The sequence below is a fragment of the Zonotrichia leucophrys genome, chromosome 2 (genome assembly GCF_028769735.1).
Source record: "Zonotrichia leucophrys gambelii isolate GWCS_2022_RI chromosome 2, RI_Zleu_2.0, whole genome shotgun sequence".
NCBI classification, from domain to species: Eukaryota; Metazoa; Chordata; class Aves; order Passeriformes; family Passerellidae; genus Zonotrichia; species Zonotrichia leucophrys.
The window spans coordinates 53,899,643-53,926,750 of NC_088171.1; the positions used below are offsets into that span (position 1 = coordinate 53,899,643).

Consider the following 27,108-nt stretch of genomic DNA (forward strand, 5'->3'; position numbering starts at 1 on the left):
GCTGTGAAATGGTTTGTAAATTGATCACTTTCTGTTTGTTCCCTCATTGTAAGTTCTTCTACCCACACCCTCTTAGATGTCTGATAGTCCTGTGTCATACAGAACAGGAGCCCGTGAGGGAGCCATGAATCACATTTTAAATATTCCCTACAGGTAGAGGTTCTGACCCAAGATCACCATAATTCTGTCCTGTTTTGAGACAAGGTAGAAGAAATAAATACCTGTTAGTTTACTGTATGGAAGTCTTTCTGTTGAGCCTTTGCAAGGCAGCCTTTGCAGAGATTTGGTGGGCTTCCCTTTAAATAACTTGTTCCTACACATAGAAGAAATCATAGGTACAGGTGCTACTGCTGCAGAGGGCAGATATCCATGAATGGGAGCAAGGCAAGGTTGAACTCTGAAGATCCCCGGTTATTTTCCTCCAAAGAGCTGCTCATCACCAAAATAGACGTTGCTGCTGCCCCTACTTTGCCTACAGCATGCCTGTAGGTTTCTGGGCTCCACCCAGCAGTGACAGCCCAGGTTTTCTGAGACCCATTCAATCAAAAGAAACTATGTAAAATTAAGAAATGTATCCTGTTTACTTAAAACCAAAACAAAACAAAACACGGAAACCAGCAAAGATGTTTTGCAGTTGTTAGGAGTTATTTCAAGAATATTTCAAGAAGTATTAGAAATGACCTTGAATAGCCTCCAATTTGTATATTTTGCCATTCCATGCAAATGCCTGTTCAATTATATTTTGCCTATAAAAAGCTCCCTTACGAATGTGTCCTCCTGGCACATCAGCCAGCATAGCTGCACTGCAGGCTGGAGTACTGCACCAGCTGATGACAGTTTGTGGCTATGGGCTATAAATTTTCTGCTGGGATTCACACTGAAATGTTACCCTTGAGTCTCCGAATTAGCTTTTAACCTAAGGACACAGTTTTTATCCCTACTTCTTGCAAGAAAGAGCCCTGCTGTAATTGGCTGTGATGATGTTCTTCCTCTATACTCCACTTACATCTTTACTGTGTGTTTTCTCACCAGTTTCTGGATAATACCTCTTAGTTTAACTGTGAATTTTACCCGCAGGTACCCAGTCGAACAGCAGCTGCAGTGTCGGAGGATCCATGACTATTCTGCCAAACAGGAATGAACTCTCAAGTACGGACATCACTGTGTTGAACATGCTGAACAGGAGGGACAGCAATACTAGCACAATCAGTTCAGCCTACCTGAGCAGCCGCAGGTCCTCTGGAATCTCACCTTGCTTCTCCAGCCGGAGGTCCAGCGATGCCTCCCAGGCGGAGGGAAGACCGCAGAACATGAGCGTTGCAGACTCCTACGACCCCATCTCAACGGATGCCTCCCGGCGCTCCAGTGAAGCGAGCCAGTGTGACGACCTGCCAAGTCTTCTCAGCCTCACCCCAGCCCAGCAATACAGGCTGAAAGCTAAATATGCAGCAGCTACTGGTGGACCCCCACCGACTCCACTGCCTAACATGGAGAGGATGAGCCTCAAGACAAGGATGGCACTCTTGGGTGATTGCAGGGAGTCTGGAGTATCTCCACTGCCTCCAGTGAATGTCCCTCGAAGATGTAGTGATGGTGGGGCAAATGGTTACAGCAGGAGGCATTTTCTGTCTCACGAAGCTTTAGGAAATGGGACAAGGAGAGCCAGTGATCCAGTCAGAATGGCCTCCGACAACCTCTCTGGCCCGAGGGTCCAGCGTTTCAACAGTCTTAATAGCTTTAACACTTCTGCTTTGCCTCCATCCATGGAAAAGCGCAACCTTGTTCTTCAGAACTACACCCGTTCTGAGGGTGGCGTCTTCCGCGGCTTCAGCTCCCCGTGTCCTCCGAGCATCAGCGAGAACGTCGCCCTGGAGGCTGCTACAATGGAAGCAGGTAGCAGTCTGAACGATGAGGATCTCCTGCCAGATGACGTGGTCCAGTATCTGAACTCCCAGAACCAGGGCATGTACGACCATTTGTTGAACAATGTCCTAGACAGCAACAAAATGCATCACAGCTCAGTTTCAGGAAACAATTCCAGCAACTTTGACCAAGCCCCTCCACCAAGCAGTCAGCAGGCAGGTCCCGAGGCAAATAAGAGCGACTTGCCCATCCAGTGGAATGAAGTAAGCTCAGGAAGTTCTGACTTGTCTCCTTCAAAGCTGAAATGTGGTCAGCGGTCAGCAGTGCAGCAGGCTCGGGCCTTCAGACTGCATAACAACATGATGGTTCAGCAGCAGAACCTGGAGAGAAGCAACATGGCCCAGCAGAATGGCTATGGGAACCTGATGGAGAACAACACTTCCTACAGTTTACAGCAAAATATGACTCTTGGCAGCGGAGCTGGGAATTCTTTCAGCGTGCAGTCCAACAAGCCTTACAGCGAAAGCATGGGCAGGCAAGCAATGATGTCTGGTGTGACAGACAATTCCTGTGGCATGGCAGTGCAAGGGCAGAAGCTGAGAATCAGCAACATGCCAGTGAATGGGAACCAGCAAAATTTCAGCCATCCCCTGGCATCCAGCGATCAAACCACCAGTATGGCAAATGGGATACAGGACAGGAATATGATGGAACAGGAATATTTGCAAAGCCAGCCAGTCGGAGAAGGTGTTCGTTACCAGGGAGTCAGTCAATCTGGTCAAATGATGCTAGGGCAGGTTAGTCCTACCTCACAAGGCAGCCTGTATCAAGGGCCACAGAGCTGTCCACTGGTGTCTCACACCATTGGTAGCCAGCCTTCAGGTTTGTCAGTGGCCAAAAGTTACCAATCATGCTTGAATTACAGCAGCAACAGACGGCAAAACATGTTGAGAAACAACCTGTCCCAACAGCAAAGACACGTAGGTGATGGCAACCAGACATACAGGGTAAACACCATCAAGATGGAAATGCAAGGTCAATCACAGCAGTTCTGCTCCAACATGCAGAATTACTCTGGTCAGTTGTATGACCAAACCATGGGCTTTAGCCACCAAGCTATGAAAACAGGTTCTTTCTTTGGTTCAGAAGCCAGCTGCCTGCTGCAGGGGACTGCAACTGAAAACTCATCTGAACTTCTTTCCCCGGGGGCTAACCAAGTGTCAAGCACAGTTGACAGCATTGACAACAACAGTCTAGAGGGTGTGCAGATAGATTTTGATGCTATCATAGATGATGGGGACCATGTCAGCTTGATTTCGGGAGCCCTGAGCCCAAGTATCATTCAAAATGTCTCCCGCAATTCCTCACGCCTCACCACTCCGCAAACATCTCTTACATTCCCAGCTATGCCTGTAAGCACAACCAACATGGCTATTGGGGACATGAGCTCTTTGTTGACCTCACTTGCAGAAGAAAGCAAGTTTCTTGCTGTTATGCAATAGACATAAAAAACAAAAAACACTTAGGAGATAACAGATGGGAAAAAAAAAGACTCATATTTTTTAGTTGTGTATGTATTTTAGCAATCTCATCTCACCTAAATGGGATGTGTTTCAAGTATATTCCTTTTATGGAATAAGGACTCTGAAAACCCTAAAGTGTTCTAGGGAGAAACTGTCTTCCATTTCAGTTTTGAATCAGTATTGCTACGCCCATTCCCTCCCTTTCTCTCTTTTCTCTCTCTCTCTTGTGCCCTTTTCAAATGTCTGTATGCTTCTTTTATTTTTCATTTGTTTTTTACCTGTAAACCAATGTAAACGTGTGAAGTGCATGTTGTGGGGTTTTCTTTCTTTTGTTTTGCTTTGGGGTTTTTTTTTGTAAAGAAAGGCCTGATGAAATGACAATTTTCTGTTACTCAAATGAATCCAGACCTTGTAAAACTGTTGCAACTTTTCCTCTTGAACCTATAACCAGGCACAATGTGAAGTGAGCATACAGTGATGAAATCCTCTCTGGATGCACTGGACCCATCACACTGAGGTGGAAAACCAGCTTAGAAATGCACTGCCATGCTACTCCTGGGCTGCAGTTTCAGAGACACGGAGCACAAAAAGTTGGGAGGTTCAAGCAGATAAGAAATGTAAAAATCATCAGCCCTTTGATGTCTAGCAGAAGCTTATGGTTTTTGTAAACCCACACAGAGATACCTGTCACTGCCTTGAATAACAATTCTGAGATTGTGTCATGTTCAGCCTATTTCAGAGGAAGGAGAGGACCAGAAAGCTGTTCGTAGTCTAGCTCTCATCTTTTGCAGAATTTGGTATTCTAGTGTTCAGCCTTCTTTTTTAAATGACTGAATAGCAAAATTATGGGTGCGTATAGTGACTTGGGTAGTCTACAGTCTTCTCATTGCATATCACATTTGTGGAGGTACAGTCAGGGTCTTAGGAAGTATTTCATACAATGAAATAACAAAATTGCAGTATTTCACACTGGGGAATTCCTTTTTTTTTTTTTTTTTTAATGCAAATTGTTGAGGTGTAACTTGCTGAGCCACTGGTTCTTATTTGCTGGAAGAACTGTGTGTATGTCCCCTGTAGCCCAGACAGCTCCATGGATACATAGAGCTTCAAAAGCATCATGAGCAAGTCATGTAAAAGAAGTAGAAAATGAATGGCTGGCCCAGTTCTCAGACTAGCCAAATAATTCAAAGCAGTTGCAAGCAATCTGATAATCTTAAATGTTTTTCCACTGTGTCCAGGCTTTACAAAATTAAATTAAAACTGCCATTAAAAATAGCAAAGAAGCAAGGGGAACAGCAAGTATTCACAGATCACAGACTATTCTGATCTGGAATTATTATCAGATCCAACTCTTCAGTGAATGGCCTGTATGAGGATCAAACCCACAACTTTGATGCTATTAGCACCATGCTCTAACCAACTGAGTTGTCTGGCAACTAATCAAAGCTCTGAAAGACCAACCCAGCTTCTTTCTCTCTCTCTTGGTGACACCATGTGCAGTTAATTTCCAAGCAAACCAGTGGGTCAATGCCCAGGGTCAGTCACACTGGCAGAAAATTGAAAGCAATGCACTGTGATCATTAAGCCACTCACTGGTAGAGGTGAATGGCATTTTCTCTGTGAGCACTGGCTTGTTTTTGGCTCTGCTGGGCTCCATGTCTGCACCCATGAGTACACAGTGCTCCTGAGTGAACAGCCTGCTGTGGGGAACAATCATGGTTTAAACTCACCCACTCCTAGAAGCTGTATGGAGTTCCAACCCTCGAAGACTTCTCAGTTAAATCCCAATAGCGAAGTCCTACTATGGGATGTAGATTGTGCAGGCACCTACAGTCATGGGTTTGATGTCTGTGAGGAGCTGATGTTATAGTAGACACACAGCAAGATGAGGGAGCGTAGTCAGTTTTGAAATACAGACAAACTTTAGCCCAGTCAAAATCAGAAGGTGACTTCTGTAGGCTCGAGAACCAACTGTAAGAGAAAAGGTGAAATACCAGCTGATTCAGGACATGGCATTTGAGAAAATGTGGAGGAATTGAATCTCAGTGAAGCTGTCAGATAACATTTATCTGTTAACAGCTGTTGGAATCAGAGCATGAATGTATAAATCAGTAGGAAAACATCAGAGGAATTTGGTGCAAGGGCTGTATTTGAATTTATCACAGCATGCACCAAGAGATTTGCACTGTGAGCTGGAATGTCAGAAATCAAGACAAATGTAAATGTCCTACACCTTTTATCATTACCTAGTTCTTGTCTTTCTTGTTATGTTTAGCCAGCATTTCTTTCTTACCCTGTCCCATGCACACATATTCACTCATCCTGCACTCTTCCCTTTGACACTTCCCCTCCCAGCTTCCCTGCCCTGCCCAGCTATCACAGCCTGCCTGCCATGCTCCTTGGGCTGCCAGGCAGCTGGGCACAGCTCACCATGGCCAGTGACTGCATTGCTGTGCCAGTGGGAGGAAGCTGCTCCCTGCTGCCCAAAGGGCCTGCAGAGACCTGCTGCCTCTACGCAGCCATTGTCGCTGCTGTGCTGCTGGGACAAGAAGGGATGCATCCCTCTGGGCAGGGGAAGGGATGTTCCAAGGGCCGTGCTGTGCATTGCAGTGCTGGGATACAGCCCACAGCCCTGCAGAGAAGCAGCACTATAGGCATGAGGGAAGGCTGTGCTGGATGTGTTTCAGATAGCTCTCAGTAACCAATCCTGGCTGTTTATTAGAGCTATCAATTACATGTTTATAAACAATTTCAACAGGGAGACTTATGACCAGCCTGGGAGTAGGTGGCTTGGGAGAGAAGTCTTTTATTGTAATGGAACCAATACATTAAAAAACCCCCAAACATCCCCAACTATTTTTTAAACTCAATTTTCCAGTTCATAATTGTATCTGCTGGTGCAATTGATGCTGGGAAGCTATTAACAGATGTGATCCATCAGAGCTTAGAAGGAGCCATTCATATTGCTCCAGGCTAAAAGGCACTGTTTGAGTAGCCAGTTTGCCTTCCTGGATTTGACAAACCTTTGTCACTCACTTAGCCTTGTCTTGGGCCAACAGTGTGTCTTGGCAGAAACCACATGCTCAAGAAAGGCATCCCATTTGATTTGGCAAAGCTGAAGAATCAGAGACTCCACTGTGTCCTTGGGGAGTTTGTGCAAAGGATTTATCATTTTCACCATTAAGTGTATGTGCCACTTCTGTTCATGTATCACTTCAGCTTTTAGTGTTTTCTCACACTTTTCTGTTTTACACTAAAGAGCCTGGTTTTGGTACCTGTGAGGGTAGCAATACATCACAGCCCAGCTATCTTGGGTCTTGGTTCTGTTTTGATAAGGTAGACTGGTCTCCCTGAGCATGGCACTGTTACACTGGACACCAGCTTTCACTTGTCAGCCTCCTTCTCAACATGTGGCAGTCTGGGGAAAGTCCCATCTACACTGGTGGGATGAGTTACTAGCACCCCTCTACTCTTCCAGTTACAGAGTTGGTTTTGTGTATGTGGCACATCAGTTGATTTTTGCATAGCTGTTGGAAACCCACTGCTCACCCAAGAGTACAGGAAAATGCACAAAATATAATGAATGTTCTATTGTTAGAGCATTGAAGCATAGGTCTAAATTACAATTTCTTGTAATGGCTCTGTGAGGGTCTTCCATATGCATCTCTGTCGGCCTTGGGCACACCAGTAACACTCAGCCTGCCTGAAGTGTGTGTGTTTCCCCAGACAGTTTCGCTTTTCACAAAGTGGAAGTTGCCAGTGAAGAGTTTATCGGTCAGCCACGTGCAGGTGACGGAAAGGTGTGTTTGCAGGAAAGTCAGTGGGCTTCCACGTGGGAGTGAAATGGTCCCACACATCCACACGTGGCAGGTGATGTTATTCTCTCCTTGGGGAATGGCCCCACGTGGTACGTGCATTAAGGTGCTGGCTGGCTGCTGACTTCCCATCACGGATTCCCCCCTCCTCAGTGGGATGGCTGGTCAGCTCGCCCAGGCCTGTCCCTCCATGGCTTGTCCTCCTGGACAGCAGTGTTTATATTCCCACAATGTATGTGCCTTATCTTGTGTTGACCCTGTGAAAGAGAGGGACCAGGATGTGTTGCCAAATTTTCCTGATGAGGCTGTACTTGCCATTTAGCTAATAGCACATACCACTGTTAATAGTGTCCAAAACATCTTGTAAACCTCTGGTATTCATGTGTTATTGTCCTTGGATTGGTGGAATGTCTCCTATGGAACAGTTACTGTTGTCAGTCCTGCAGATGTGTAAGATAAAAAAAGTGTTGCTTTTTTAAAAATTTTTTAAATTTTTTTTTATAAAGCTTGTAATCCTTAAAAAAAAAAAAAAAAGAGAATGTGTAAATACATTTATGTACGGTAGGAATAGTATTCAGTTGTAACAGACCTTAGTGGTCTTCATTTGATAAACCTGCAGTTATGATCTGATGTTTCTCAAGCCTTAGGTTGATCTGAAGGGTCTGTAGCACTGTGTACATATGAACTGTACTTCTGCTTTCAGAACCACTTAGCTTTTTTGTAACAAAGAAAAAAATGTTTCTTACAATGTCAATAAAAACAAAAGCCTTTGTACTTAAGTTCTTAGCTTTCAGCTTCTGAAATATCTCCTTGGGGGAGGCAGTTTTTTTTTTCATACATCTGAAAAGCCTGGTTGCAATCAGTGCTTGTATCGCTTCCACTCAGAGCTGCTTACCAGCCTCTTTCTGCTTCCCAGCCTGTTGCTTCACTCCATTCACAGTTTAAATACAGATGGGAAAACAAAACAGGGTGTTTACCTCCTTGCTAAAAAAAGATGGCTGACGACTGTTGGGTGGAAAAACAAAAGAAAATGCAGTATCACACCGATGAAGTGTTTGAAGGGAGGAGAGAGACTGACCTGGTTAACTGCTGCTGGAGCAGTCAGCAGTTCAGAGGCCAAAGCCAAGCTGTGCTGAACTCTGGGCTGTCCTGTGGGGGCTGTTTTTCCATCCCTTGCTTGCCAAGGGTGTCTCACAATGCCTTGCCCACCCATGAAGAAGCATGGGAGGGAGAGAGGGAGGGAGGAAGGAAAGTTCCCCTGGCTGGGTTAATCTGTAGATGTCCACTCAGGTGGGTTACAGCGTGATCTGCAAAGACAGTTATCTTCAAAGCTGGACATGTTCAATGAATGCTCCTGTTGAGTACAGTTGCTATGGATGATGTCAAGTTAGTGGTGGCAAACGGTATAGAAAATGTTGCAGCACTGCTTGGTCTTAAGGTGTCTGATCTGTTCTAATTTCAAAGCCTTTTCTTTCCATTGCTGGCACCTTGGCAAGACCCAGAGCACTCTGTTAGCTGTCAGTGCTCAGCTTCTGCCTTAGTCCTTCCTCAGCCAAAATAAGTGAGCCATTTCCCAGGTGGTGGGAGATAAATTTGCATTGTTATTTGCTCATTTAAAGTTTTTTTTTTGTTTTGTTTTGTTTTTGTGTGTGTGTGTCCTGTTTTGTTGCGGTTTGTTGTTCACCATTATTAAGTTTTTGTCATTTGGCACAGGACTTAGGTTTAGGAGGGACAAAGGGCAGAATGGAGAGCTAAAGCCTAAAACGTGCCTAGGTGAAAAGCCAGTGAGGCAGGAGAGCCCTGGGAGTGGCGTGGTAGGGGTGAGGCAGACCCTGCAGTTTGAAAGGGAGGTTGATGGTGGCCATGGTGCCTTAGCTTATGTGCTGCAATCCAAAATTCTCCCAGAGACTGGCAGTGCTTCGGCATCAGCTCACGTTGGGGGATGGGTGTGTGTGACATGGCTTCCCCACAACTTGGATCATAGAAGGTCAGCAGCAGGGATGGAACAAGCCTCAGACAAAGACACGATGGGCCAGCAGAGAAAGGAGCAGGCCTGTGGGGACTGGGGAGTCAGCAGCAGGATCCATGCTGACAACAGATGATGGCTGTCAGGGGCTCAGAACCAACAGAGGCATTTCTGAGCCTTACCAGCTGCCTGCAGGTAGTGGGAGGTGAGGAACTCCCACTTCTTACACACCAATGCAGTCAAGTCCTGCACACACGCACGCGTGCAAGAGCATTGTGCCAAACAATGTGGTCAGCATTGCACGCCTGCTGCCATAAGGGAGCCCACACAGCTGGACTGACAGCCCCTCCCTGTCATGAAATTTGCACCCCTACCTTCACCTTTAACCAACTCCTCCATGCCCATCTTCCAGCTGGATCTCCTCCACCAGCTGGATCGACTTCAGGATGAATGTCAAGAGGGCAGGAGATGCCAATGGGCCCCCTGCCCTGTTCAGCACGTTGGTTATTTGCTGTGTGCTGCCATGCAGTGCGAGGTCAGGCATCAAGGTTATAGCATGTCCAGAGCTGGGCAGTGAAGGGCTGGGACTCCAGGTCACATTCCTGTCCTCCAGCCTGACCTGGGATTGGGCTGATGGAATGCTGCATGTGCAAAGCTGCAGCCAGAGACAGGAGGACCTGTGTTGCCATGTGGTAAAGCTCAGTATAATGCCAAGTTCCCAGGAAAACAAAAAATAGCAGGGCAGTCGTGGCTTGTACCATCCAAAATCAGCAGATGCTGTTGACCTTTAGTCTCTGCTTTAGTGCCAAGGCTGTAAATTAATAAATTTAATTCATTAAATTAGTTTCTTACTTCAGAAGGGCATGTACCCAAGAGAAAACTGCAGTTTGCAAAGCCTGAAAAAACATAAGAGATATACAGCATTAATCTGCAAGGGAGTAGAAAACTCCCTACAGCCCCCCAGTACCCTAAACAGGTAGCATGACATTACGACACTCAAACCCAAAGATGGACAACCCAAAAATGACCAGTCATGTTAAGAGGTGGCCTGCCTTGGTCGGGGATGAAGCAGGGCAAGGCAGACAGTGTACCCAGGCCCACAGTGCTGATGGAGTTACTGGGCTGGCTGGGTGTAAGCGATGGCACTGTAGGGCAGTCCAGTGTAATATTTTTCCTTTCCCAGCTTTTGTGGGCTTGACTGTGTAATCTTCAAGCTGCTTTTTCAAAGAGAGGGTAATGGGAAAGAGACGACTTGTTCTCTTCAGGCTGAAATACAAGCTATTTGTGTTAGGAACACGGCTTTGTTACATGATTAGTGCAATGGGAGCCCCTAGGCACCACTTCCCAGTACAAACAACTAGTATTAATAACTCATGTTAAAATTGCCTGCTATTTAATAACCTGGGCCTCTTTCCACCCCGAGAAGCACATAACTGCTTTGTGTTCCCACCATCTCTGCCCGTCTTCCCTCACTGGCTTTGGACTCTCCCAGGAAAAAAAGGAGCAGGTTTGGGCAAGGAAGAAGGAAGAACTGACAGTGTTTAACAGGAATCCCCGCAGCCCATGTCTGTGTACCTCCTTGCCTGCCCTCCCCACCATGGGGTGCTGCTCCTGCCTCTGATGTGAGGCTGCTCATTGCTGCCATGCCTCCCATTCTGTCCCCTGCTTTCCCCGTGTTCTGGGGACGGACTGACCTATTTCATGCCTTGCCAAGGAAGCAGCCGCCCTCCCTCCGAGCTGCCCCAGCTGGCTGAGACGTGATAGACCAACAACACTGTTACTCATGGGTGGGAGGCCCGGGTGAGTCATGCTTCCCCTCGCCCCACACGCGGGGTGGCTGCGGCAGGAGAGGGGGAGCAGACAGACGGACTGCTGCGGACACACGGCCGCGCACGGTTGGGCCCAGGTGGGAGCGAGAGGCTGTGGGGAGATCAGATGGTGATGAACCACAAACAGGATCGTTCCCCATCGGCTGCCTGAGCTGCTCCAGCCTTTGCCTGCAGCACTAGGATGGCTGTCAGGCCTGCAAGGCGGTCTCTGAGCCACCCTGCTCTGCAGAAAAACATTACTAATGTTCCCACGACCGGAGCAAGAGAGAAGAGACAAATAACTTGGACGGCAACATGAAACAGTGGCAAAAATCTGGAAGACAGAGGAGAGAGGAAAAAAACAAGAGGGTGGAAAGCTCTATAATGACTGAAAGAGCCCCAGATGGATACAAACGGAGAAAAGGCCAGAGACAGAAATAGTAGCGCTAATTAGCTGAGCTGAACGACCCCACTCCTGCTGTACCTGAGCATCCTCCGCTGTCCTCAGAGCCCCGATGCTGCCAGCCCTGGGAGAGGAGGAGTGGGAGCAGGGAGCTGCTCAGACCTGGATGAACAGAAGCAATTAAGTTCCTATAGCAACGCTTAGTGAAAAATCCCAAAGCAGAGGCACCTATAGAGCTGGGTAGAAAAAGGGTTGTGGCTCCAGGCAGCATTCTCTGAGGGAGAGCCATGAGAAATATGTGCTTCCCCATCCTGAGCATGGATCCTGCTGCACCTTTGCTGCTTGAAGACTTCCCGTTTCCATTATATGAACAGCCAGCCCTTCCAAGACATAGGAAAAGTTCACTTTTCCTATTTTGCCTTGAGGCAGTTTTGTTTTGAAGTCCTACAGCACATCCCACAGTGCCAAGGAATCGGGGCAATGTTTTCACTGGCAAATTTATTTATCTGGAAGGTTCTTGCTGGGAACGGGCAGATATATCTCATCCCTGTCATCGCTGACCACCTCAGCCTCCAGTCAGCTGTTTTTAGTAAACTCCTTCAACTTTGTCTGTGGGACCCCATGGCATGGCATTGTTTAAATATGGCTTTTTGGAGGGAGCTTCAAAGAAGAAAAAATGGTCTGCATCATCCTGCTGCAGAAGCTGAACTTGAGCTCTCATCAGAAGTTTGCAGATGTAAAAGAGGGCTAAAAATCCCCAAGTCACACCTTGTGTGAAAGCAGCCATGAGGCACAGACTCCTCAGAGCTGTGTAGCTCAGTGGTAAAGTCCTGGTGCCCATGGCTGCCCCAGAGGCTCGGGGCTGGAGCAGCAGAAGCAAAGGGCTGCCATCAGTGGCAAAGTCTGCTGCAGCACGTGTGGGCACTGGGCTTTGTTCCCTTCCAGCAGGAGCACATCAAGCTGCCTTTTGCAGCCATCCAGGGAGGAGCAGGGTGGTTTGTGCTCCAAGGCTGCTGTCTCCTCTTCACATCACTTTTGGAGTAGGAAAGGGCTGATCCAGCTGACAAGAGCTCTCCTTTGGATGCCATAGGACACACCGTGCCACGCTTGTTTTGGTTTTTGTTTTGGGGTTTTTTTGTTTGTTTGTTTGGGTGGTTGGTTGGTTTTTTGTTTGGTTATTTTAGTTGTTGTTGTTGTAGGGAGTTAAGGGAACTCATGTCACTCTGAAGTTGGCAGTGCCGAGTCCCAGTCCAGGCCCAGCATGTGACCTCACTGCAGGCTGGCACTGCGTGAGCAATCCCAGTGGCACCTTGCCCATCGGCTCCCACACCTGCCCTGTGTCCAGTCCTTCCCTTGCTATGGATGCCTCCCCCTGCCTTTTCCTCCTCCTCTCAAGGCTGGTCTGTAGCATAGGGGAAAACCAAAAATACTGCATGCTATTTTTTTCTCTTCTTGGCTGGTCTCTTGGAGATTGCTGCTGTTTTCTCCCAATTACAGCAAATGCTTGAAGCTGTGTAGAGGCTTAGCCACACAGTCAGGGAGGCAGCAATGCCTTTCTTAGCTCTGTGGAGTGCAGTCTTGAACCACTGTAGCACTTCTTGCTTACCCTTGTACCCTGAGACATCTTAGGTTGCAGTCTTGGGTTTCAATTGCTCTTCACCTGAGCTCTGCTTGGCACGGGCAGCCGGAAAGTGCCGGGCTCCAGTTTAGCCGGAGCATTAGCAGAGAAAAGGAGAGCTGGAGCATCAGCCAGCAAAATGTAATAGGAAATCCTCTTGCCCCCATCTCTGCTGATGCTAACACCAGGGCCTGGCTTTCTGTTTGGAACAGGGCTGTGGGCTGAGGTCGCCTGCTGCAGGGTCAGCTCTGCCTTTTGCAGCTCCCATAGTTTCAGAGGCTTGTGTGCCAAGCTTTGCTTGGAAGCTCTGGTGCAAAGAACCCCATTCAGCAGAAAGCCCAGGAGAATACAAAATCCCCTTGGACTTTTTATTGTGGAGGAGGAGCTGGTCAAAACCAAAATCAACAGTCCTCAAGCAAATAGTGCAGGCTTTGATCTACCCAGTTAAATATGAGCCTGGTGAACTGGATCCTCCTCTCTTTGTGCATGTTCTCAAATAAAGTATTTTCCTTCAAGAGAACAGGCTGCAGACTGTCAGGCTTTCTCTTCCCCTATCCTACACAGATGATGAGTGTTATGACAATGTTGGCCTAACTTAAGCCATCCCATGCTTGGCTGGCCTTGTGCTAAACTTGAGAATGGAGAGCCTCAAAACCCCAGATGCTGTTCCCAGTGTACCCTAGACAGTGGCATTGCTTAGATTTGCTGCTGCAAATCAGCACTACGTTTGCTGAGCATAAGCATTTGGTCAGTCTTTGAGCTGATAAGTGCTGGTCTACTGCAATGAAAACATCAGATTTACAGGAAGAAAAACAAAGGAAACAGACAGAATTTAGTAATTTTAGAGACACCACTCTGCAAAAATGGAGCCAGCTCAGTTTAAAACTGGGGGTGTCCTTGAAAACTGTGGCCACATATGACTATCTCAGGGCTGGCTCCAGGGATCATACCATGTTTCTTGCAATACAGGAGGTCTCCAAAAAACACATCTGAAGCCCTCAGGAGTTGAGCACCATCACTGCTTCATCACCCCTGGTACAAGTAAAGCTGAACCTTGGTGCCTGGCTTCCAGGTCCTTCCCCAGGTAGCACAGCTGGGACAGGGAGCTGACCTGTACCACCCTAACCCCAGGTCTGGAAAACCCCAACTCCAGCTTAGGTCAGGGGAGGAATAAAAGCAAAACCTTCCTGAAAGGCAAGCAAATGGCAAAAGTGAAACAATGAGCCAATTGCTTACCAGGAAAATCCCCCAGCTGCTGTGTGGGTGGTGTGAGAGCACAGCCCCATGACTGCTGGGAAGTTGGGGCCCTCCGGGACAGCTGTGGGAGCCAGGGCCATGGCAGTGATGGTGTCCAAGGAGCAATGGCCTCACAGCTTGGCCTGCCCAGCCAGCTGCCAGTTCTGAAGTTCTGGGGTGCAGGACCCCTGTGTGGGAAGCAGCGACAGGGTTTGAGAGCAGGAGGGGAGGGGTTTGCTTTGCCCCACACCCAGGAGTGGGGCCGGGTGCCTGGTTTGTGCTGAAGTACTGCTCACTGTGCTGTCACATCTTGCTCAGTCTCACACACCTCCTTGGCTCCATCACACTTTGGCCTTCTAGCTTCTAATAATCCCCTTCCAGCATTTGAGCTCACCTCTGAGGATTCAGCAGTCACCCTGTCTGCCCTGGATGTGCACTGTTCCCACAGCTTGGCCACAGCTCACAGGGCTGGAAGCAGCGGGGCAAGAACCATCGTTGTACCCGAGCTCCCAAGGCTGCATGATCCCAAGGCTGCCCAGTGCTGCCATGCTGTGGGAATCATGATGCTGGCCTGCTCTGTGGCCAGCCTGCAGTGCCAGCCTGGCTGCAGACATCCCACTGTGGGCATGCTGCTCCCATCCATGGGCTCTGCTGGGACCACTGTCCCCTGTGAAGGGAGATCCTTAATTGACTGTGGGCTGTAATTCAGGGTAGCCATGAGCTTCTTGCCCCCACCCTGCTCTGCCTTTGGTCTGCAGCCAAGACAGAGAGCCATCACCTGTCAAGGCTTCAGCCTCATGTTCCTAGGACTGAGACCTCTCCAGCCTCCACCACCACTTTCCTGCCTTCATTTTTAAATGGTCAAACACCGGGCAGAGTAAATCCCACTGGAGCATGGAAAAAGGTGATGCAGAAGTCTGTCTGGGGAACATGTGTGTCATTTTGCCCTGTCATCACCCTTCCTTCCTGGAAGCATCCAAACAAGTGAATGAGGCATCCCAATCAAAGCCCCTGCTGCCTTTCAGTAGCAGGAACAGCAGTGACTCTGCAGCCAAGATGAATTTGGCAGCCACATAGCAGATTTTTGCATATGCTCTAAACAGCACTTGGATGGCAAGTAAGGACAAACAGAGCTTTGCCCTTGAAAGCAAACTACCTAAGCTGGCTTCTGGTGCAGGTAATTAATAGCACCTGCTTTATATAAAGCAGCAGGAGGAGCAGTCCATTTTGCACAGCTCCTGAGCTGGCCCGGTGGTGGCCCTGGCACTGGGACAGAGGGCCCAGGGCTGGAGGACAGCACTGCCCACAGCACTGCCCACAGCCCAGTTTGCAGCCTCTTGCTGAGCTGCACAGCGCTGCCCTCAAAGACAAACCACCAGCCGTGGCCAGCTCGGCTTGGGAAGGCCGATGGGCTGGCAGCCCAAGGCTGTGTGGAGTTTTCCATGGTCAGCTATTGTGCTGGCATGGCCAGAAGCTGCTATTATTAGATGGCATATGAATCACCCACACGGCTGGAATTAGCAGCCTCAGCCTGAGCCGAGCTGGACACTTATTGGAAAAGCCTCATTTAAGCCCAGCCAAGAGACAAAAGTGGACAGGGCTCTGAGAAATGGCCTGCCCAATGCCCACTTCAGCCCTGGCTGCTGCCTCTTCCAGCTGAGAGATAAGTACCAGCTCTGGGGATTTCCCATAGCCCTGATGATGTGACAGAGGAAAGGAAGGATCAGAAAAACTACATCCCTGATAATGCACTGCCAACCCCATGCAAAATACGGCAAGAGAAGAAAATCTTTGGGGGATACAATCTTAAACCATGATGCGATGGGGTTGGTTGAAAGGTCACAGCCTGACAAAAGGTACAGGTGAAGGGTTTACAGCTGCCATGCCCGTGCCTCGGCCTGGTCTGCTGCAAAGCAGCATCAGCAGGCAACACCAGCAGCTGCTGAGCAGGGTGACAGGGCTTTGTGGCTCTGGGGCCCATACTGGCAGATTATGGGAACTCACTGGGTGCAGAGCGAAGGAGAGAAAAGAGGGAGCTGGAAACACATTTGCTTTTCTGGATGGGAAAACACTGAAGCCCTTTGATTCCTGTTTTGACTCATTTAACCCTGGAACTGCAATAAGACAGCCCAGAAAGTAACACAACTTGTAGGAATTGCAGCTGCTAAAGTTTTCATTCAGTCTTGTCACTAGTCAGTTTTGCATGTTCCTCATTTACCCTTTTGCAAATGAGATAAAGTCCAGTCTCTGTGTTCTCTTGCATGGTTGTGAATCAAATGCATCAGCAATAAAATTCAATCACCAGAGCTGTGCTGTGATATTTGCTTCACCCTGAGCTTTTCCTACCAAAATTAAAATTACACACTATGTCATCTTTTCACAGGATGTGAAAGAGAATTTCATATGCATTGCAAAGTCACACCAAGGCACATTGTCAAGAGTGGCGGAGTACACACCATTTCTTATAGCCTAACAAAGGAGCTTTTATTTAATAATGAACTATTACAGCACAGTACAAAGATTTGCTTTGTTCAGTGACTAGAAATTGTTTGCAGATTTTTCCAGCCACCGGGAGCTGACAGTTCACTTAAGAAATCAATTCTTAAAGCTAGAGTGCCTATATGCCTGTTTGGCTCTTGGAGCACTGCAAGCCCAGAGCTGCACGGGGTCCAGTCCAGCTCTATTTTTCCATGGACTGAAACAGTGAAACATTTTTGGATCTGTTTCTTGGTGGAGGAGGCAAATCCATGGTTTCAGCTGTTTCTCCCTCATCACCTTTAGGAAAGCTTAAAACTTCTTATACATACTGCTGAAAGCAATGGATATAAGAAGGAGAAAATTGTAGGAGCTTTAGTGTGAGGCAAAAAGATTGTATGGGTGCTACAGAGGGCTCAGCTGTGTGGGGTGGACTCTTAGCCCTCTAAAGCAAAAAATAAAGATATGCTAGTAGAGATGATAGGTAGAAAATGTGGTGCACAAGGGTTGAGGTGATGCACTGCACTGAGGAAAGGTTTCCACCCAAGCAGAGCTAGGCACTGCCAGGAAAGAACTGGGATCTTCTTCTCTTCCAATCTCTTCCTCTACTTCTATTAATAGGCAATGGAGCCATGGGGTGCAGGCACACAGGATCCCTGGGAAACCCATCCCATGCATTAGCATCTCTGGTGAGGAAGGTGATCTGGGACAGGTTGTTTCCATCCTACAGAGCAGGTCAGGCCTCTTGGCTCAAACACACCAATCACCCAGGCAGTGTGTTAATGAAGGAGAAGCAAAGATGGCTCTTTGTCCCAGAGAGGGATTGTGGTCGGTGGGAGGGAACAGGAACCAGCACTCACCCAGGCAGCCACTCCACCATGGGGGCAATGCAATTACCAGGCTATTTTCTCAGCATGCACCTTTAACCATTTTATTTATCCCCAGTGAGCTTCTTGTAGAAGGGTGAAGGAGGAGGAGCAGAAGGGTGCTTGGCCCTTTAACTCCAAGTGAGGGCACTTAATGAACATTCCTCTCCTTACTTACCAGCCAGCTTTCCCAGAAATATCAGAGCACGGAGCAAGGAGCTGCCTTGATACTAAATCCTTTGGCAGGTTTAAAGGCACCAGATTCACAGTTCTGCCTGTCAGCTAAAGAAAGGCAATCTCTGAAAAGTCCCAGCACAAATTGTCCTTGAGCATCTTGCTGAGACTGAGGAGCCTAAGTCCTGAGTTCAGGAGAGGTACTAAATTCTCTAATATGAGCTTCTGGAGACTCCCTCTCTCTAGGTCTTTCCAAAGTACATCATGTGCAGGTGCAAATATATACACATACACACATGTTCATTTGTTTGTTCTATTTTTAAGCAAATTAACTCACTTTTCTGTTTTTTTTTTTTTTTTTTTTTTTTTTTTTTTTTTTTTTTTCTGGGAGGGAAACTAAAATCCTCTAGAGCACCAGCCCCTCTCTGTCAGCCAACAACCTACAGCAGGGAGTTGGAACCTTGGCATTTGGCCCATGCATGAGCTGCAGGTTAGGGCTGAGCAGAACCAGTCACAGTAGATCTGAAAACCCTCATGTCTCCTCTGCACTCTGCTTTGTTCTGCCAGGCACTGCCATAATTCTTGCATGTCACCTCTGGTGAATGAAAAAAATAGTGTTAGTTAAGAGGCTTGCTGCATATTGGGATGCAGCAGCAAGGAACTTCACAAATGCTTTACCCCATGACATCACTTAAGCTTTTGTTTGTCTTTCAATGGTGAGAAAATAAAAGAAAAGAAAAGAGTGGGAGGGGAAATGGACTTGAAGCAGCTCTGTCTAACTATTTCTTTACCTTCTGTGTGTGCCTCACACTCTTATTTGTAGGTTACAGCCATGGATGCTCATAAGGTCTTGAGGGCCCTGAGCACAAGACCCTCAAGAGAGGAGCTGGTTCGTGACATGCTCAAAAGCATTATTGTTTCATCACTTTTCTCATCAGATAATACCATAACTTCACTGCTGCTTCTGGCAACCTCTGCACTTCCTTTCCCTACTTGTCCCTGAAGCCCACGTTGCATGGGAAATGCTCCTCTGTTTTGACACACAGCTCAGCACGAAACCAGGCATCTGGGAAAAGGACACAGCAGAGCTGAGCCAGCACCCCCTGATGCTCCACAGGATCTGAAGATGGGCCTGCTGTACTGATGTCTGGAAAGGAGAAGTGGGAAGGAAAGAGGGGCTGGGAGGGGGGAAGTAACTGGTCACACATCAAGTTGCAGTGGTGTCAGGAGTGCAGTAACTTTTGCCTGCAAACAGAAAAGCAGAGGTACCTGATCTGGTTCAAAGTAAACATAGTCTTGGCACTAGGGTGACGTCCCACGGTGACTTTTATAGGCATTTTTCTTAGGCCATTTCCTCTCCAGCACTGCACTCCTTGCATCCTCTCCCACAGTGAAATAAGCTGCGGGTGAGACAATTTACCCCACTCTGCTGTGGTTACTCAGCATTTGCTGGCAATGCCCTCATCACAGCTTGGCCCTTTGGTCCCACATCAAATCATTTGGTTTGGACACCAGATTAAGGATGAGTTTTGTCTAACTTTACAGACCTACACTTGGCCCCTTCATTGCAGCTCCCTTTAAAAGCAAAGAAGAGAAATGGGCATGATTCGCTTGACCTGTTCTAGGCATTGAAACGAGGAGGGGTGACTCATAGCTGTGCCTATGCTTCCCCATATTCTCCTCCATAAAGGGAGCCTAATGTGACTAGCTCAGATGGAGGCCTCTGTGTTTAGTCAGATGAATCCCACCCAAAGTGCCTGCAGCTGCTGCAGGAATGTGAGCTTTCCCATAATCGCTTCCCTTCCTTCCCCATAGTTTTGGGGCAGAGAGAATTATTTGAGCTGATGAGTCCTTGAAGGATTCCTTGAAATTCATGCAAAATCTGCTCAGAAGAAAGTGTGTCTTCTCGGATCAGGGTTGAGCACAGTTCTGTGGAGGTTCCAGGCAGTGGGGCATTCAGAGGGCAATGCAGCACTGGGCACACACTCTGCTGGCAGGCAGCCTTAAAATGGAAACAGCAAAGACAGTTAAAGGAGGAGCATCCAAGACATCTCTTGGGCTTGGACAGCTACTAAGTTGGCCACATCCCAAGAGAAACAACTTCTGCTTTGTCCCCTGGCTCCTACCCCTACCTCTGCCTTCCTCTTTTCCTTCTGCTTTCTTCAGTCATCTCCCTCCTGAATAGAAACTTCTGGGAGGCTTATTTCCTTGCACCTGTTTCTGCTGTGATGTAACTGTGGTAATAACCACTGTTGGACATATTTCTTGGGGTTTTTTGGGGTGATTTTTTTTGTGCATTTTATTGCATTATGGTTATATTTAGAGATGGGCTCAGACCGGAGCTGTGCAAGAGGCACACTCCCATGGTTTGGGAAGATCTGGAGCAAGAGTCAGATCCCTTCATTTCAGCTGCTCTTCCTCTTACTAAAGTGCAGATCCAAAACCCAAGGTCAAGCTGGAGAAGTTAAAATACAGGCTGCAGCGCAAACTGTAGGTAAGGCCAGTCTGTGGCTGTGGTGGGATGAAGCCACATGCAAAGACTTAAATTCTGCCTTAGCATGTGCTTTCTGCACTCTTGATGGAAAGGAAGTTATTAAGGAAGGCTGGGAAAGCCAACTGCTGCCTTGCCTTCCAGAAGCAGCAAATGAGACAACAGAGAGATCAAAGATAATGTCAATAACAATAATAATAATGGTGATGATGATAATGAAGATTATGATAAAAATATAGGAGTCCTGTCTCTAGGTGGCCTTGATCTCTCTCCATGTATTTTAAGATCTCACAACATTTATTTGCAGAGGAAACTGTGTACTTGGACCAGTTGTTTGATATGACCTGTTGCTTTCTACAAAATCATGTTTTGATTCCCTGCTCTCACAGTTCAAATTGAGCCTGTTGTGAGCAACTGGCAAGAGTTCCTGTGCTGCTCAGGGCACTCAGCAGCACCAGCACTCAGCCTGAAGGCTTCAGACACACTAAGACACCACAGTTCTCTGAAAGCAAAGTTGCTTGGAGCCACATATGAAGACTAGAAAAGACCAAAGGGGGAACTGGTTCATGGAATGTTGCCAAGTGATTTTGGAAGGTTTTTCTGATGCTCAGGAAATCCTCACAGAAGTGGCAGCCACGGGCAGGGCCATAGGCAGGTCCCAAGGGGACAGAGGTGTACAGCATCCTCTCACAGCTCCAAAGCATTTGCCCCATCTATGTCCACTGCTTTCAGAGATACCCAGCAATCCACTGCCTGTGGTCCAAACCCTTAAAGCTGAAGGTTGGGCACCATCACTGTCTCAGTGCAGAGCTGCATCAATAACCTAATTGAGGGAAATGTAGATTTTTTTTCACCACCCTGAGAGAAAGGAATTGGAATAAAAACTGATAGATGGTAATTCCAGTCAAATTTTATACAGTCATGCTGGAGAGTTTCTGAGTTTCTGTCCTGTGATGGACTCAGACATGTCTGTAAACACAACCTCCTTTACAGGTGATTTTATCATCTATAAAGGCAACCCCCTGAGGTGATTTTACCATCTCCTGCTTGTCCAGAAGTACCCACCATCAGGAAGGAGGGTTTCATGACAAAACTGAATTAGAGTCCCTTTGGGGGCCTCTCACTGCACTGCTGTGATCCAGCAGTACAAAGACATAACAAACCTCGACATAGAAAAGTTGACTGAATGGCACACTTTAACCCTTGTAAAGGCTTTTATACTCCCAGCCTCTCCCCACAGATTCCGGTGACCATGCAGGAATTCCCTCCACCATGTCAGTGGTCCTCCACAGTGTTTCCTCTTTCTCACTGAGGCGAGGACACGGTGAGACCACCACCTGGTGCTGCAGCCCAGGGATGCTCCTGACGATGCTTCCACCATCCCCAGGTCCTGTTATTTGCTTCTAGGTTCCCAGAGTCAGCTGAGCTCTCTTAGCCCCATGGAACCAGCAGCTATTGTGGAGGCAGTTACCACAATGACCCCGTAATCCTGTTTTCCAAGGCAGAGTCTCCTGTCCTGTAGGTACAGCTTGAACTCTTTTTTTCCCAGATGTATTACTTTTCATTTAGCTAAATTAAAACACATTTTCTTGGATTGTGACCATTCAGCCAGCAATTCTGATCCCTCTGTAACTGTAAACTATCCTTGCCATTATTTACTGGGCTGCAGGTGGACAGACTGAAACACTAGCTCTGCACAGGCTGCCCCATTCGGCTCAGCTGGCTGTTGATGCTGTGCAATAGTGACAACTATTTTGGTGTCCAGGGAGAAGATTATTTCATGACTGACTCTTTCAGCTGAAATATTCAGCTCTTCTGAGATTTGGGAGTGCATTTGGGAGTGCTGAAGGAGTAGCATCTTTTTCTCCACAGCCTATCTCATCATTGAATGATAACCTCTCACTGACTCCCCCTCTTCATTTCCTTTGTATATGGAAAATCACAGATAAGAAAGAGAGAGAGAAGGAAAGTAGATTTACTTCAATAATTTATGCTCTGAGTCATGCAATGACAGAGCCACTGAACTGACATCAACCACTTTCCTGTTCACCCCACCACAGCTGAATCCTACCCCAAGCCATGTAATGTGGCCAAATAAAGACACTGAGGCACAGGAAAGATGAAAAATCAAATTGTCACCCTCCATGCTGATGCACACAAACTGCTGCAACGAGGTTTCCCTTACAGTAGAACAGTTCCTAATATGGAAGACCTCTCCATAGCAATTCTAATGCTCTAAAGAAATTACAGAGAAATTACATATATTTATTGGATTTTTGGGGTTTTTTAGCACTCTCTGTGTCCACAGCATATCTGACAACAGGATAAGTATTCTTTCCATGCAACTCCAGCAAGGTCAGTAAACTTATCCTAGGAATGAGTTTAATGACGTAATTTGGGTCAGAAATACCATTTGCATTTCTGCAAAACCATTGCTGCTAACAGCTCTGGGTCAGTGTGCAGGCACACCAGCTCCTTCACCACCCCAGTGCTGCGTAGCCTGAATATCAGACACCTGAAGGGATGACATGGCCTTTCAGCTCTTCTCCTGGGCTGTGGCACAGAGGAGCCACACAGATCAGGACAATTGAACAATACTAAGTGATCTATGAGAGGTCAGACTCTGTTCCTGTAGGGTGAGCCACCAGGTCAGGGAACTTGCCCTCTGTTTGTGAAAGAACGTTAAGCAATTTCCCAGGAAATTCACTCTCCTATTAGCACAGTGTTAGTAGGAAGTGTGCAGCCTCACAGAGCAGCCTTCAGACAGCCCACGCTGCATTCGCTCAGGCAGGGAGATGCAGCGCAGCCGTGGTGTGTGTGGCTCACCAGCTAGGCTCTCATCCCTCTGTTCACTGAATCAGGGGCTGGTGTCATCACAGAGAACGCTGCAGAGGCCACCGGGCCACACACACACACACCTTTCGTGCGCGCGTTGCCTAAATCCCACTGATCAATGACTTCCTGCATGGCCACTGGAATGCGGTGGGAAGAGGCACATAAAATTCCCTGCTCTCATTTAGCCCTCCTGTCAAAGCTAGAGAAGTCCTGGCCCAGCTTCAGCTACAAAAACATATGAAATATATCAGCTGAGGCTGAACAGAATGGGAAGCGATGGCCAGCCCGGATATTGCTGCTGTTTCACTGGGAAGCTTTGCTTCACTTCCGAAGCCAGGGCGGATGATTCATCCAAGAGCCCAGGTGCTCCGGCCCTCGCCAGGTACTGTGCTAAAGGCAGCCAAAGCCAGGTTTAAGGGAAATCACTATAAACCCACTACCCATAGGCTTTACTTTCCAGTGGTTAAAGCACCACAAGAACAATGAGAAGCACCATTCATTTTGTAGCATTTCTACTTCTGTCTTCTTTCCATGGCTCCATCTTGGGCACTCGTGATGAAGTAACCAGAGAATTGCATGAAAGGGGAAGCCCTGTCTTGGCAAAGGACTTCCAGATTTTGATATCTGGTTTGATTTTCAAAAAGAACGGAAAACAAAAACATTCTCATGCTTCTAATGGGAGCCTGATTAAAAACAACAACAATGGATACAAAACACATTACTTACAAAAAAATTCAGCCCTGACTAGAAACAAACAATTTGGAGAGATGGCTGGTGAAACTTTCACAGACACAGCCTCCACAAGAAACATACAATTACTTGTTCCCATTTCTAGACAGTTTTTAAGTTGGGTTTTCCTATTCACATCAAGCACATGGAAACAACTGCAGGAAACTGCTTACTAGTAAAAGAAAAGAACAACAGTAATTTCTGTTGTGACTTTACAGTACAAATAATGAGAGAAATGCCCGTGTAGGTCTAAAAATTAGTAAAATACTTGATTATGCTACTCTTAAACAAAACACGTACTTGGTTTTTTCACTTAAAAGCTTATGCAATTAAGTAACAGTTTTATTTGACTAAAATATTTGTTAAAAGATAAATGCAAGACAAACTCTTATTCTCAGCTGTATTAATTTAGTTGTATAAATCTCAAATTTGGCATAACAAAAATGAACCACGCTGATCTGATAATTAACTCAAAGAATGAACAATATCTTTCAAATGCCTACATATAAATTCTGAAAGTTGGTACAGCTGATAAGGGGAAATGAGATAAAAAATGACATTAGGTTGTCTGAAAAACCTCCAACACTAGGATGCTGTAATCTCATCAGGAATGGAAGAAGCAATAAGACAAAGATGTTCTGAGTGCCACCACCCTCTAGGGACTCAGACCAAAAAAATCTTGAGCTTGGATGACTACATACAGAAAACCCAAGAAGAAATAATGGATGCTCTCAGGATCACTTGGCCAAGGAAAATGAAAAGTTGATTTGCTCCTTCAGTAGTTGGGGTTTTTTATGCAGAAAAGAAAAAGAAAATAAATTGGTTGTTACAGGTGATTTGAGTCTGAAATATTTTTTGAGGTTACATTGATACCACTGAGAAAGAGTCTAGAGTTTCTAAAACTAGCAGATAATACTTTCACAGCAATTACCCACAGAAGATGACTTTGCTATGGACCTCAATTAGGATGGAAGACTCTGGCTGTGTCAGGACCATTTATTGTGATGTGATTACAGCCTCTGTGGGAAAAGAGAAATTTCCCGGTAGTGATTAATATATACAACTGTTGTATCAAAAAGATTTCCCAAAACTCCTGTAAACTGCATTCAAAAATAGTTAGGATGAAAAATCTAAATAAAATATATGAATTAAAATTGTTTAGGCATAATAAAACTGAAAGAGAAATAATTAATTTGCCTCCCTCCACAGTCAAGCTCAAGCTTAAGCTAAAAACTCATTCAAATTCATCAGCAACTGGAAACTACTAACTATATCGGTAACAAAAAAAGGAGGAAAAAGTAAAGAATATTGATGACATTGTGAAATGCAGAAATACACTAAGGGAAGCTGTAGGCCTTGATGGAAATGGTGCTTCAATATTCAGACTGTCTATATTTAGGTAGAACAAAAAGTTTAAAAATATGTTAAGAACAAAAATAATCCTAGCAAAACTGGTAAAGTTGATGCAAAAAAACTTGAAATAGTTACCTATTACTTCAGTACTGGAAATGAGTGGCAAGGAAATTATTTTATATGCAAAGGCAAATTATCTACCAGTCCAAAAAGAAATAAACAGCTATTAAAATTCAGCAGCATCTTCTTCCTGAGAGCTGTGCCACAGGGGTCTCAAGAGGCATCCTGCAGAATGCTCTGCTTCAGAAACATCATCTAATACCTGCTTGGGCTGTAGGTAAGTGGCAAGGTCAATATGCCTCTCCCCTGGGCTTGGAGTGGGAGGTGGAATGGAGCAGAAGGAGGGGGCAGGGGACAAGCAGGGCACTGCAGGCTTGCTCTCTGGCTCTGGAGTGCTGGCTGGGGCTGCAAGTCACAACTGCCAAAGGAGCGTTAAAAACCTGCCAAGAGCCACACAATAAATGGCAAAAAATGGGAGGGGGTTTATTTATGCAATCACAAAGAAGATTCAGAGGCATCTCAATTTCTGCATGAAGGACAGAAACAGTCCTGCTAAATCTTTCTCCATCAAGCAGAGAAAGCCATCACAACAGTTCAAGCAGGAGAACACAAACCTGATCAAATGAGAGAGCTGGCACCAAGTGTTAAGAATAAGGGCGAATGAATTACTTAAAGAGGTTGTGGATGGCTCTGTTTCTTGATGTTTTCATTGGCTTCAGCAAGGAGAGACTTCACACCACCAGCTGCAGTCAGCCAAGTCAGCCAGCCAGTCTCTCTAGCCTCTCCCCTGCCAACGGAGAAAAACTTCTTCAGAGGATAATTCAGTGTGCCTAAATTCAGCATCTGCTTTGAAATGCATTCTGGAGGAAAACACCTCCCCCCTGCCCTGCTTCCTACCCCGGATTATCCAAGGGTCTTAGGGAGACCAGGTGTATGCCAGGTAAGCAATTGGGTAGCACCAAACTTCTTTTACTTTTGAGGAAAGTCCTCTATAGAAAAATCAGTGCAACAGGCTCTTAAAGATCAGAATTCAGGCACTGGCACTAATGATGCATGTGGCTGTTTCTGAAGATCCAGAAAATTACCTATAAAATTTAGACCCTGAGTAAAACACTTGACCCACACAGGACACAGCCTTCCTGCCCCCTCACACTTGACTCTGTAAAGTATTTGTTCAGGATTGCAGAATAGCAACTAACTAGCTTTCACAGGTTACTTCCAGTTCACAAATGCCTCATATCACAGAGAAAGTGAAAAGTTATAAAATAATCAGTACCTTCAGTAAACAGGCAAACTCACTCTGCAAGCACTGAGGCAGGACGAACTTTAGCAACAAAAATCTTGAGTTAGACAGAACCAGGTCTAATCGCATTTTTTATATCCAACTGATATAACCCCACTTGGCAGGGAGGCTGGACTAGATGATCTCCAGAGGTCCCTTCCAACTCCAAAAATTCTCTTATTCAGTGAGAAAAATCTGGACCGTCGATTTGTCTGTGTTTTGCTTTGCTTTAGGAGGGACATGAAGACACTTTGTTTTCCTCTCTTATTTGCTCTCTATGAGTAGTGGTCATTTTTCTCCATCCCTGCAAACATCTATTTCTTCCTTTACAGCAGGTTTGCCAGATGCCTTTTAATTTATTGCCTCTGTCACCTGCTAAAGTGCCATTTATCAGCTGACATTTTCAAAACTGCATGGGAGGGGATGGGTTGTCATCCATCACTGAATCTGGCAAAGAAGTCACAACTGTGCAGCTTCCCAGCTACTGGCTGCCCAATTAAAACCTTAACACCTCAGTGGAGCCACATGCAGCATGAGCCACACTGAGGAGCTTGTGGGGGCAGTGTGGGAGTGCACTGTGGCTCACAGGGCATGGAAGTTAGCCCAGACAC

At 46.5% G+C, this 27,108-nt stretch overlaps 1 protein-coding gene across 7 annotated transcripts in view; it reads left to right on the forward strand.

The window, feature by feature from the left end:
• GLI3 (GLI family zinc finger 3) overlaps positions 1–7,980 on the forward strand; it is a 206,547-nt gene extending 198,567 nt beyond the window's left edge. For all 7 annotated transcript variants that reach the window (XM_064705024.1, XM_064705029.1, XM_064705027.1 and 4 more), the window contains one exon: positions 1,078–7,980. In XM_064705024.1, the coding sequence (XP_064561094.1) occupies positions 1,078–3,365 (2,288 nt within the window). In that variant the 3' untranslated portion in view covers positions 3,366–7,980. The remainder of the gene's footprint in view (positions 1–1,077) is intronic.
• The last annotated feature ends 19,128 nt before the right edge of the window (positions 7,981–27,108 follow it).